General features: G+C 37.2%; 1 protein-coding gene across 3 annotated transcripts in view; it reads right to left on the reverse strand.

Moving 5' to 3' along the window:
* Positions 1-4301: 4301 nt before the first annotated feature.
* Positions 4302-14439, reverse strand: part of pisd (phosphatidylserine decarboxylase) — a 33666-nt gene continuing 23528 nt past the window's right edge. For all 3 annotated transcript variants that reach the window (XM_062988703.1, XM_062988701.1, XM_062988702.1), the window contains 5 exons: positions 10471-10707; positions 8631-8769; positions 7560-7709; positions 7239-7399; positions 4302-4955 (listed from right to left, as the gene is read on the reverse strand). In XM_062988703.1, coding sequence (XP_062844773.1) covers positions 4725-4955; positions 7239-7399; positions 7560-7709; positions 8631-8769; positions 10471-10707 — 918 coding nt within the window. In that variant the 3' untranslated portion in view covers positions 4302-4724. The remainder of the gene's footprint in view (positions 4956-7238; positions 7400-7559; positions 7710-8630; positions 8770-10470; positions 10708-14439) is intronic.

Below are 14439 nucleotides of genomic sequence, written 5' to 3' on the forward strand. Positions count from 1 at the left end.
ACCAGACAGTAACAGCTTTATGCAATAAATGTATTAGTTGACATCATGAGAATTGTATTGTTCCTATAAACAATTAGAATTCCCAAAGAATTCATTTGTTATGAACAATCTAGGTGTATATGTATGAAAGTGGGAGGGACACTGCTGAGCCAACCACCCCCAGCCCCCCCCCACAGAAACTCAACAGCTTTGTGGCTCTGCTTGAACACACAGGGGTGGGGTTAAAGATACACTCCCTGTGAGGCTTAAACAGAAGGTGACATTCACCTAGGCAGCCACCTTTTTCACAATGGTTCAAGTATTCCACAGTGAGTTAAAGAAATTAAAGTAAAACTGATATCTTGCTTACTGAAATAAAGTACACTTACTCTGGGACCTGACAACACCACCATTTTTATCTTCAGAACACACGTCTTCAGCGGTAAGAACTTCATTCCTAATCTGTACTTTTACTACATGTGTATGCCATTACACAGCTTATTCGGTGTGTAATTTAAAAAAACTTGTTTAATTTTAATATAGAAATATGTACACAATACAATAACAATCACTATTGAGTAAACAGTACAGTTTTGTTTGGAATTAACTCTTTAAACAAATATATGTAAAAACTACAGGGTTTTTTAAACTAAAGCCAAAATATTGTAGTCACATACTGACACATTTTGACATTTTCGGCATTTAGCAGACGATATTATCCAAAGAGACTTACAGTACTGTGACAGTATACAGTTTAAGCAATTGAGGGTTAAGGACCTTGCTCAAGGGCCCAACAGTGGCAACCTGGCAGTGGTGGGGCTTGAACCAGCAACCTTTTGATTACTAGTTCAATACCTTAACCACTAGGCTACAACTGCCACATAAATAAAATATTGTATAATATAACCCATTAACTCTATTTTACTATAATATTTTCTTTACACAGATATCAAGTTGTAGAACATCCCATCTCTTCTCATCAGTGTCTCCTGTTAGAGGCTATGGGTTAATGGCTTAATAACAGAAGAGTCCTTCACTCTGACTAGGAAGTAAAGGTTCCATTGACTAACAATCTTAAGCCAAGATTAATACCATGAATCTTTCTTTGGACAACCCTTATGGTGATGTCACCATTCCTCGAGCCAAACTGCATCTAAATGGCGATTCCAGCACAGTTATCATTAACCCTATGGCCCTGGAGAGCTCCTACAATAGTAATTCTTCCGGGAATCCTTATGGGAGTTTTAAACCTCAGGCAGGGGGGACTCCATCTGGCATGCCTGCATATGGAGAGGTTAAAGATGGCCACCAGAATGCCTCTCCATACAACCAGGGCACCTACACTGTAAAGGAGGATGAAGAGCAAGTGAGTCGCTGCTATGCCTGCTGCTGCTGCTTCCGACGAAGAAAGAAGTGAAAGCCAATCAGCCTTGTGTAGGAAAAAGCATGGATTGGATTTACAAAGCGAGAGAAAGTAAACAGGATACATTGGATTCAGAAAGTTTCAGATCCCCTGACTTTGTACATTTTGTGTTAAGGATTTGATTTTGAATGCATTTCCATCACCCATTATGTTTTTACGTTTTCTTAAAAATAAATAAATAACCAAAACCTGAAAGATCCTATTGACAAAAGTATTTAAACCCTTAATCCAACACAATGATAGATCCTTTCAGAGTCTATCAGACTGGATGGCAGGTCTTTCCACAGTTGGGCTTTGGCTGGGCCACTAAAGGGCATTCGAAGACTGTATGTTTAAAGCTGAAGTGTTGCCTCAGTCTGAGTTTGCGTGCAGTCTAGAGGAAATTTTCTTTTGGGTATTTGGCTGCCTTTATCCGTTGTTTAGTTCTTACCTGTCGCTGAGGAGCACTCCATCGCACAATGCTGCCACCACCATGTTTCACTACTGATTGCTGTTCTGCCCAGAGTGTTCAATCAATTCAAACTGCAACAGGTGGACTCCAGCTCTAGATACATTTCAAGAACAATTAAACAGAATGCAGCTATGCACAATCTGGAGTGCCACAGCAAAGGGTCTGGATAATTTTGTGCATAAGAAATTAAGATTTAAACGTTTTTAAAGTTTTTTTTTTTTTTTTAAAGTTTTTAACTCTTAAAAACATGTTTTTACATTATCATAGGTGGTTTAGTGTAAGCTGATGATAAAAAAACAAAAATTATATAAATTCACAACACAAAGTGCACAATGTCAGGGGGTCTGAATACTTTCTGAATCCAAACCTTTTAACAAGCAGTATTTGATTTTGAAGAACTCCTTAATTCTCTCTTCAGATTGCTTTATGCAAAATGACTAAGTGTCCAAATTATTAAGACTTATTATTATTAAGGGAGTACTGTTTTCAGTCTTTTGACCATTGTGCTACTTTGTATTCTTGGTGAAAAGATAGAATCAAGTTTCAGGTGAACCCCACCCTGTGAGGCAGCCTCTCACTTAGTTTCACTCTATTCCACCCAGCCTTTGGGACTTGCTTCAGAAGTTTATTGGTATTAAACTGTGCCTTTGACTGAACTTTACTACTTATGCATATAAATTGCTCAGTATGTGTAAGTTAAACCAGCAAATCAGGTTAAACCAGAGTTAAAAAATACCTGGGATTTTTTTAAACACTGATGCGTGCGAACATAAAACAACATAATGTCTTATGACTAAGCAAATACTTTAAGGCGTATCTTAGCATCTAGTGTCAACAACCTTCAGGAAGAAATAGTTTTAAATAAATCTCTCAATGGTTAACAAATACATTAGAGACAAAAATGTATGTGGAAGCCATGAGACTTTTAAATCTAATCTTCGATTAGTTTTTAAAAGCAATAAAAAAAGCTAGATATTTTACTTAATAGTCACAAATAATATTGAGTATAACGTTACTGCTGATACTTTTAATAAATTTGAGTTTAAGAATAATCACAAGATCATGATAAATTAGTCATTTTTGGCATTTGTAACCTGAATAACTGAACTAGCTAGGGTCTATATATTTACCATTATCAGATAAGTGTTTGTGCATTAAGCAGCCTTCTGAATTATTACTGGCTTTGTCTCTGTAGAAAAAGTCTCGACAGTCACACAGTAACAGCAACTAAACCGGTTTGAAACAGAATGCCTACAGAAAACAGCTCCGGGTTAAAAAAACTGAGTTAGCATAAACAATCAAATAACTGATTTTGAGTCAGGACAAACTGCTAGTTGTCTCAATAAGCAGTGTTGCATTTAAAGCCTAAAACTTTCTGACTTTATTTAGAGACAAAAGCTTTTTTCTAACTGCAAACTATGTATATTTAGTGCCACCCATAACACCTAAACAATTCTGAACAGTGTCATTTTTTGCTTACTACAGTATCAGTTAAATGCATTTTTAGACCAAAGGCAAGGACCATTCTTAAATCTTCTAGTGGTACCATGTTTACTAAAAACTTTAAAATCTAGCCATTAAAGGAACTATGTTTATAATTTTTGTGTAACATCTATTGTTATAAAAGCAAAGTTTTGTTTTTTAAGACAAAAAGCTGTGCATACATTTTTTTTTTGCATTTATTTGAATAAAATTACCCAATTGCATTTAGCTTCCTCTAATGCTGCAGTCCTCAACTCCTGACTGAGAGCCATGACTAACGCACGCCTCCTCTGACGTGTGCTGCAGCCGACTGCTTCTTATTCACTCTTGCAGGGTCACTGTGCAAAAGCCATTGACCAGCAAGCAGTGGTCATAACTGCAGCAGTTTTGAGGAATCTTGGCATTCCCAACCCTTTGTGCTCAACCTGCTGGTAGCAGAGCCGAGATTCAAACTTGAGATGATAGCTAAGGATGGTTATATTTTAAAATGAATTAATCCACGGTTGATATTACAGCTTTAATATCAAACTAATGTAAAAACAATTTCTGCAATCATGCATGTCTGTGGTAATTTCTTTTGTCATATACTTATTTATCTAAAGAGGCATGTTGTGACAACTTAAGATGATCATTCTATTGACACCCAACAATTACAGCTGTTGGTTGGGATGCCAAAATAAACTAATAAACTGTATAACAGCAGATATGTTTTATTTCAACTATCTTAAATGACTTGTTTTGGCGAGCAACAGTGCAATATTTGTATATCACTTTTAATAGTGGACTAAGTAGGACCAAAGTTTTTAGAAGAAAACTTTCATGTGTTTTTTTTTTACCGACAGAAGTAAAACCCAGATGTGTTTTTTTTTTTATAAATTAACTGATTAGTTCAATTACTTAAAAAGTCAAAGCAATTTTGTGGTAGTGTTGTCTACAGAACTAATGTATAAACCAGTAAAACCACTGTTTAAATGAGAATTTGTTTTTATTACAAGTTGGACAGATTTTTTGTAAAATAAAGAACAGGATAAATTATCAAGACAAAGTTTGGAACAGGTTGTGTACAACTGAAGCTGTTGGTCTGAGTACAAATTACAAATATCATTCTGATGAATCTGATCAAAGGCAGTATAAGCAAAAAAACAGTTTGCAAAATATAACTAAAACCGACATTTGTTGGTTTAGGTTTAGTCTTTTAACAGAGAACAAATAATAAAAACAACATTGTTAAAAACCTCTCCTAAGCAATTGGGAGGACTCAACAATGTGTGTAAAAATAAACAGAGCTCTGTGTAATCCAGTGAGCTCCTTGGTGTCCATTGTGTGTTAGTTTGTGAGACCCTTTTTGAAAGTACGTCTGCTTAATGCAACTACAGACAAAATCCACTATCATGTCTCCATAGTCCCAAGAGGTTCTCCAAAGCGGATCTTCTGTCCAGCTTTGAGGTTGAAGGTAAAGTCATGTGGTGCTTCAAACAGCAACACAATAGTGGAACCCAGGTTGAACTCGCCCAAGTGCTCACCTTTACGCAGACACACGCCCTCGTGGTTGTTTTTGGACACATAGCTGAAGTCATTAAATGAACCTTTACGGTAACGAGGGCTGTTTGTGTGCAACTCCTGAAAAGAAAATCATTGTAGAAGGATTTGTTAATTGTGGTTAATCCATATTTAATATAACATACAGCATAAAGAACATATGAGCAGTATAATGTCTCATGTCTGTTTTGCATGCTTCCTTAAACTAAAAGATTAGGACAAGATAATGCTATTAAAGGTACCAACTATTTGCCCTCTCAATTTCTACTCCAAAATCTTTATTTTGTGTCTTTTAAGTCATTCAGAAATGGACTTGATTGTGTGCTTTGGATGGATAATTTTCCTGTTGAATAACCTAACTGCGCTTTGGTGGACTTTCTTCTTCTTCAGTATTTGCTAATAAAGAACAGAATTTATTGTTCTGGTAGTCCAGGTCCAATTCCAGACCAGCAGACTAACACCACCATGTTTAACTTCTGAAATGATGTTCTTGATGATGGAATGCGGTGTTAGCTTTACACCAGATGTAACGGGACCCGCAAAGTTTCTCGCAAAGTTTAACCTTGGACTTACCAGTCAACGGAATATTATCGCAAAATTCTGAAGGGTCATTTTGATGTATTTGGCACATGCAAGGCAAGCCTTTGTGTTCTTTTTGGTCAGGAGTGGTTTGCACCCTGCAACTGTTCCATGAACACCATTTTTGCCCAGTGCCTTTCTTACTGTGGAATTGTACACTGAACTTAACTGAGATAAGTGAGGCCTGCAGTTCTTTAATGTTTGTCTGGGTTCTTTTGTGACCTCCAGGTCATTGATGCATTCTTGGTAAAATTTTGCAGGCCGGCCACTCCTGGGAAGGTTCACCACTGTTCCAAGTTTTCTCCATTTGTGGCTAATGGATTTCACTGTGGTTTGCTGGAGTCCCAGAGCCTCAGCAATGGCTTTGTAACCATTTCCAGTTTGGTATATTTGAAAAACTTCACCTCTGTATCTTTTTAGAAGGTGGCATCATGTATTGTTTTTTGAGGTTGCTTAACGTTGCCAGACCGGTTCTATATAAGTAATGCCTTAATTCGACAACTTTGGCAGTCATCACACCTGGGTGTGGCTAGTAAAATTAAACACAGTTGTTAGGCGAATCTGGTTAAATAGTTGATTTAGTTGCTAAGTGGCAATTACTTTGCCTCATGGATTATTTAGGTTGTGAGTAAATCTTTATTTTTATTAAATGGAATGGTCATTTAAAGGCTGCATTTTATGTTAACTTGTAATTTAGCTTATATTAAAATTAGTTGGCAGATCTGAAGTATGTTAATGTGACAAATTAGCCAAAACTATAAAAAATTTAAATGGGACAAATAGTTTTCCATAAATATTTGCCTTTTTTGTTCAATGTCTTTTTTTTATTTTTTTTATTTCCAGACAACAAAATAGCCACTTTCTCCAACTAAGCCCACAAATATAAACTGCACTAATGTAACAGCATATCTACAGTACAGTATGAAAAAAGTAAACTTGAACAAACCATTACATGAGAATGAAAACAATCCAACTATATATCAATCAACAGGTTACAACAAGGTAATATTTTAAGAAAACAGTAAATAGTATTCAGCAGTCATTTTGACATGAAATAGTGGGACAAATACAGGTGTTGGCAATGACATTAATTAAAGTTCTATTCCATTATTCCATTTAGGTTTACAAGTGCCAGGTTCCTGCTTTTACTCAAGTATAGGGAGAGGTCACACTAAATACTTGCCATTATAACCAATAAAAAAGCCAAAGCTACAATTATAAGCATACTGCCAAAGCTACAATTAAGTGGTTCAAAACCAGGAACCACCATGTTTTGAAATGACCAACAAAAATAAAGACCTTACTTGAATTCAGAATCAGTAGCAAAACCTGTTAACCAATGGTTTGCATCCAACCCACCAGGAATTTTATCAAAATACATGGGCAAAAATATCAGAATACAGATGTGGTTTGATGAGGTATTAACTTAGAAGGTGAATAAATATGCAAAACAACAAATGTATGCTTTTTGTTTAATTAGATTTGATGTCAGTAAAATATTTTGCACATATAAAATTAAAAACACGTAATTAACACAATATATCCAAAGTTGTAACATGAAGTGTAATATGGACCCTGGTAAAAAAATTTTTTACATTTGGCAAAATACTAGAGCCTTTTCCCTAATTGTCGCATACACCACATGATGTTCACGCACCACTTAAAAAAAGGTCTGGGCAAAATTCTCCCCTTTTCAACAAAACTGTGGTAAACAAACTACTATGTACAATAAATGAAACATTTGAAACAGAGTTAAATGAGAATAAATGAGAACTATTTACTGACCTTGTCAAAGTAAATTCGGATCGACCCAACATTGGTGGCTCCAACAGCAGTCAGTGAAAAAAAACCATGTCTCCACTCCCCATTCAACACCACTCTTTCATTATGACAAAAGAGCTCTTTAATCCATCGTGCTACCCCTGGGTTCACTGACATTAAAGAACCTGCAAAACACATTTTTTTTTTCATTCAGGCAATGTCAGAGTTTTCAAGACAAAACAAATTACAGTTGATGTACTCCGAATTACTTAAACTATTTAATAGTTAGAAGCTAAGACCTTATAATTATACAAAAAATGTTTTAGAGGTGGAGTTGGCCCTTACCAGGAAAGTGGCGTCTGTGTACAACTTTCCAATCAGTGGGTGAGTGAAAGCAGTGGTAATCTCCTGGGGCCAGATACACCACACAGTGGAACAACTCATTACCCTCTTTTGTCACTAACAGGTTTTGGAAGTTGCTGTGGTCACCCTCATCTGAACAGAGGTTATATGACAAAAACACATTTAAAACTGCAATTTACAGAAAATCACAGAACGGAATATACAGTACAGACCCAAAAAGTGGAATAGTAGGAAAAATGTCATGTTTATGTTACCCATGCCATTGGCAAGATGGACGCTAGCTGTTAAACTTTGCAGTGGTACCAATCAGGATGGTCTTTCAAAGCTGCATCCTTTGTTCACAAAAACAACCTCAATGTGGACAAGTCAGCCAAAACACACATTTACACTTTGCATTGGTCCATCTTAAAGACAGAAATGTCGACAGCATTTAGAGGCTTTTGCTCTAAATAGTACTGGAATCTTAACTTGTACTTGTACTTGTAGATAAAGCAAAACTGTGTGTTAACTGAATGTGGTTTCTTAAAGTATTCCCAATGTTTAGGTAGTTATATTCTTTACTGAAGTAATTTTTCAATGCCGTATCATTTGTTTTAAGGATTGGTTTTTGGCCCTGCCCTTTAAGCAAGATTTCTACAGATTCTCTCAATCTTTAAAAAATATTTTAATCAATGTTGTGAACTGTAGATGGTAAAATTACTAAAGCAGTTTGACTGGTTCAGTGCAAACCTTGACCCATCCTTGTTTGTAAATGACTGAGCCGTTTGTTAATGCTCCATTTATCTCATTAATTATACCAATTTATCCGTTTATTTCAAAACAGGTGCGATTGATTATTTCACAAACTTTGCAGTATTACATGGCCTGTCTTAATGTTTTACAAGTTGCATATGTCTTATTGGGAATTAGCATAAAAACAAAGCTGATAATGTAAAAAATCTTTCTTTCAGATAGTTACACAGAACAGTCTGTTCACAAATCCCTGCTTTTAATTGTATTTTCTTTACTGTAAAATCCTATCTTTTTTTTCTAAAACATATTCAAGGAACTTACTAGTGTTGACAGCTAACCTCTCAGCCCATGTGCATGGACCAAGAAAAGTCTCCAGAGAGTAGGTGACCCCCTTCACCTGCTCCACCTCACAGTTCTTTACACGACCAAAATGAAGAATCTTTCCATCAGCTGGACTAATCTACGGATGTACAAATCAAGAAACTCAGTGATAGCATTTTGCCTTGATATAGATGCTTTCATTAAGATGAATATCTATTACAAGACATATTGCTAAAATAGGTGTTAATTTGAAGATATTACATTATTTAAAAAATTTTTACCATGATCTTAGAAATTAATATACCCAATACACTAAAGCTTAATACTTTGCTAGAGTGGTACTCAGTATGCCTTGTCCATAAACACTCATCTTAATTGAACCCTTGTGTGGTGTTTGGGTCTGTGAGACCCGTTTTCAATGTTTACCAAAAGAAAAATGATGCTATTTATTATTAGTTTAACCTCAGACTCCTTGCCTTTGGCTCATTTTGTGTGAAGAACATAAAAAACAACACATTTTTAATGAGTTCACACTGTACACCCCCCCTACACATTTATATTACACATGTGGTGTTCGGGTCCACTGGACCCGCAGGTATAAAAGCGTGTCCCTTTACTCTGTCCTACTACAACATGTCCTGCTGTGAGTATGTGTGTCTCTGCGTGTGAGAGAGAGAGACAGACAGAGTGCCAAACAGAAAGAGAGGCAGACAGACAGAAAGACAGAGAGAAACAGACAGAGACACACAGAGAGAGAAAGACAGACAGAGAGAAACAGAGAGACTGGCGGAGAGAGAAACAAACAGGCAGGGACAGACAGACAGATAGATAAAAACAGACAGGCAGGCAGAGACAGACAGACAGACAGATAAAAACAGAGACAGGCAGAGACAGACAGAGAGAAACAGACAGACAGAAAGAGACAGACAGACAGGCAGAGACAGACAGGAAGGTAGGCAGTCAGAGAGAGACAAACATTCAGAGAGACATACTGATACAGACAAAGACAGACAGAGAGAGAGACAGACAGAGACACAGGCAGAGAGACAGACAGCTGTCTTTATTGCTTGTAAACATCTTAAAGTAAACATATGATATTAGTTATGGCTGTATTGATTTTAAAACACAATAAATGTGGTGGGTCCACCAGACCCGCAAACATTGGCAGAGTAACAAAACTATGATCACCACACAAGGGTTAAATAATATTTTTGGCAGAATGATGCCTAAATCATATTATAATATTTAAAACAATATTTTTTTAACTAATTGCTTTGTTCAGGGTCTCATGGGTTTGAGGCCACCTGGAAATGCACCCTGGACAGGGCACCTATCCATCACAGGTCAACTTACTGACTCACACACCCGTGGGGAAGAAAACAGTGTACTTGAGGAATCCCCAACAGAAACAAATAAAACACACAAAATACAGTTCTTTTCCCCTTGCTTTAAGAGGATGTCTTTCAATTATCATCTTGCATCCTGTCCATTTTTGTTTACCATGTGACTAAAATATTGTACTGATATGAAAATTATTCTTCTCAGTACCTCATACAACCTGTTATTGTCATCATATAAATTAATACACTTGTTGAAGAACCATACTAAAAATTCTTCCAACAGTAATATTAGGTGTAACATTCATGACAAACAGGACAGATTCTGCTATTTTGAATCTGCTATCTTGTCTTTTAAGTTTATGTTGATTTTATTTAAACTATCAATTTCTGTTAGTCTTACTAATTATCAATACTACTGTGGTGACTTACATAATAAAGATAAAAATATCACAGAATCCCTAACAAAGTCAACATATATTAAAATTACACTGTCCACTTACCACACCTTGTGAATCACATACAGGCCTGGACTGTGGCTTAAGCTTGCGTCTGAAGAACTCGCCCAAATTCTTGTAGTGTTGCAAGTCCTCTACAGCTGCCTCCTTCATGTTCACCCCAAATGTCCATATGTATAGACTGTAAACAGGCTTCCGCAACCACACAGGTAGGTCAACCTGGTTCAGCCGACCCCAAGCTCTGGAAAGCAGCCTTGTGGGTATGGACTTGTATATGGTAACCTAAACAAGCAGAGGTTTAGTTAGGATTCTGGCTGCTAAATAGACAACAATAATGCCATGATATTAGTGTTATACACAAAAACAGAAAAGTAACTCCGATATGAATTTATAATGCTTCTGTATGTTAAATTTGTGTGTATTAACAAAGTGTTTCAATGCTAGCTTATTCATGTATTAATTTCCAAGCAGCAGCAGTAACAGTTAATCTGCCTAAAGGTTGAGGCTTTTAAAGTTATAGAAAATTTAAACCAAAGTGGTTCTCTAGCTTAAACAACAACCTTATTAATAAAAGAAGATTTACTGTTTTAGTTTGTATCACGGAGGGTGGGTGAGGCTCAAATCAGCAGCCTGACCTCTTGTGTGTAGAGATATGTACATGTGCTTTTAGTTTAAAAAAAGCAACAGATGTTAAAAAATGAATATAATTGGCTTTTTAACAGACAGCTTTAATGGAACAATGATGTCTTTGACAGTAATCAATTAATGGATTCATCAATAACATCCCTACTATCTACAATTCATAACATTAAAGAGTCAAAAAACACTTGACAGTGATTACAGTTTATTGCTGCAACTACAAATGGAATTAGGACTCAAAGGCAAAGCCATATAACATCATTTAGAAATGCGTTCGACTCATCCGAGATAAAAAGACACAAAATGGAAGCATGTGCTGTGGTCTGATGATTGCACCTCTAAAATTGTTTTTAAAATATGGATGTCAAGTACTTTGGGCCGAAGAGTAACTAAAAAGTAAGTAAAATTTATTTACAAAGCATTATAAAACAACTTGACCCAAGTGCTGTACAACAAAAACATATGAAGATAAAAAAAGATAAGATGAAGCAAACACTGACTCTAAAACACACAATCACAGCAGTCACAAGTTTGTACTAGTATATTTCTAGCCCTGACTTAAAAACAGACTGAAGGGGGTTAGCGAATAGTGGGTGGAAGACAAGCCCTAGGAATAGACAACAAATTCTGTGAGAATAAGCTCAGGGATCACCAGTGTTGTTGGATGTGATGTGAGCAAATTACCAATATAAGAGGGATGCAAGTCGTTTAGTGCTTTGATAACAAACAAAACCACTGTATCCTGTTTTGAATTAGCAGCCAGCAAAACCAAGGACTGGTGTAATATGGTCTCCTTTCTTGGCGCCTAAAAAGGTGAAAAGGACAATTCTAAAGCTTACCAATGAAAAGTGTCTGTCATGGTATCGGATGTGTGTGTGTGTGTGAATGCTACGGATAACTTGCACATGCGCACAATCTGCTGAAGGAGGAAAGACCAACTAGGATTTCACCGTATTGCCTATGCAACAGTGCCACCTGCTGTCAGTGGAAAACAGTTAAAAGTTGAACTAATTTAGAGTTAACATATACACCAATTAGGCATAACATTATGACCACCTTCCTAATATTGTGTTCCCCCCCCCACCTTTGCTGCCCCATACGCAACAAATTGCGATGCACAGTGTATTCTGACAGCATTAACTTCTTCAGCAATTTGAGCTACAGTAGCTCATCTGTTGGATCAGACCACACGGGCCAGCCTTCGCTCCCCACGAGCATCAATGAGCATTGGCTGCCCATGACCCCGTCACCGGTTTACCACTGTTCCTTCCTTGGACCACTTTTGACAGATACTGACCACTGCAGACCAGGAACACCCCACAAGAGCTGCAGTTTTGAAGATGTCGTCTAGCCATCACAATTTGGCCCTTGTCAAACTCACGTTTGCCCATTTTTCCTGCTTTTAACACATCAACTTTGAGGATAAAATGTTTACTTGCTCCCTAATATATCCCACCCACTAACAGGTGCCGTGATGAAGAGATACAGTGCCTTGCAAAAGTATTCAGCCCCCTTGAACTTTTCAACCTTTTGCCACATTTCAGGCTTCAAACATAACGATATGAAATTGTAATTTTTTGTGAAGAATCAACAACAAGTGGGACACAATCGTGAAGTAGATTGAAATGTATTGGATATTTTAAACTTTTTTTAGAAATAAAAAACTAAAAAGTGGGGCGTGCAATATTATTCAGCCCCTTTACTTTCAGTGCAGCAAACTCACTCCAGAAGTTCAGTGAGGATCTCTGAATGATCCAATGTTGACCTAAATGACTGATGGTGATAAATAGAATCCACCTGTGTGTAATCAAGTCTCCGTATAAATGCACCTGCTCTGTGACAGTCTCAGAGTTCTGTTTAAAGCGCAGAGAGCATCATGAAGACCAAGGAACACACCAGGCAGGTCCGAGATACTGTTGTGGAGAAGTTTAAAGCCGGATTTGGATACAAAAAGATTTCCCAAGCTTTAAACATCTCAAGGAGCACTGTGCAAGCGATCATATTGAAATGGAAGGAGTATCAGACCACTGCAAATCTACCAAGACCCGGCCGTCCCTCTAAACTTTCAGCTCAAACAAGGAGAAGACTGATCAGAGATGCAGCCAAGAGGCCCATGATCACTCTGAATGAACTGCAGAGATCTACAGCTGAGGTGGGAGACTCTGTCCATAGGACACAATCAGTCGTACACTGCACAAATCTGGCCTTTATGGAAGAGTGGCAAGAAGAAAGCCATTTCTCAAAGATATCTATAAAAAGTCACCTGGGAGACACACCAAACATGTGGAAGAAGGTGCTCTGGTCAGATGAAACCAAAATCGAACTTTTTGGCCACAATGCAAAACGTTATGTTTGGCGTAAAAGCAACACAGCTCATCACCCTGAACACACCATCCCCACTGTCAAACATGGTGGTGGCAGCATCATGGTTTGGGCCTGCTTTTCTTCAGCAGGGACAGGGAAGATGGTTAAAATTGATGGGAAGATGGATGGAGCCAAATACAGGACTATTCTGGAAGAAAACCTGTTGCAGTCTGCAAAAGACCTGAGACTGGGACGGAGATTTATCTTCCAACAAGACAATGATCCAAAACATAAAGCAAAATCTACAATGGAATGGTTCACAAATAAACGTATCCAGGTGTTAGAATGGCCAAGTCAAAGTCCAGACCTGAATCCCATCGAGAATCTGTGGAAAGAGCTGAAAACTGCTGTTCACAAACGCTCTCCATCCAACCTCACTGAGCTCGAGCTGTTTTGCAAGGAAGAATGGGCAAAAATATCTGTCTCTCGATGTGCAAAACTGATAGAGACATACCCCAAGCGACTTGCAGCTGTAATCGCAGCAAAAGGTGGCGCTACAAAGTATTAATGCAAGGGGGCTGAATAATATTGCACGCCCCACTTTTCAGTTTTTTATTTCTAAAAAAAGTTTAAAATATCCAATAAATTTCGTTCCACTTCACGATTGTGTCCCACTTGTTGTTGATTCTTCACAAAAAATTACAATTTCATATCGTTATGTTTGAAGCCTGAAATGTGGCAAAAGGTTGAAAAGTTCAAGGGGGCTGAATACTTTTGCAAGGCACTGTAATCAGTGTTACTCACCTTATCTGTCAGTGGTCATAAAGTTATGCCTTGTCAGTGTATATTTACAAACACTTCCTTTCTGTCACCTACATTTTAATCAATCGTGTTATTTTTGTTCATTAGCTTTACAACAGACTGCGCTCATCGCTTGACAATTATAAATGAATGTGTTAAAAAAATACTTTTTAAACTAAAGCTGTATCCCAATTTCCATACTATAAACACAGCTGATTATGTACACAATTTAGTGCATTGGGAATGAAGCGTAATGCAAAAAAGTCAATT

This window comes from Trichomycterus rosablanca, chromosome 26 (assembly GCF_030014385.1).
Source record: "Trichomycterus rosablanca isolate fTriRos1 chromosome 26, fTriRos1.hap1, whole genome shotgun sequence".
Lineage (NCBI taxonomy): Eukaryota > Metazoa > Chordata > Actinopteri > Siluriformes > Trichomycteridae > Trichomycterus > Trichomycterus rosablanca.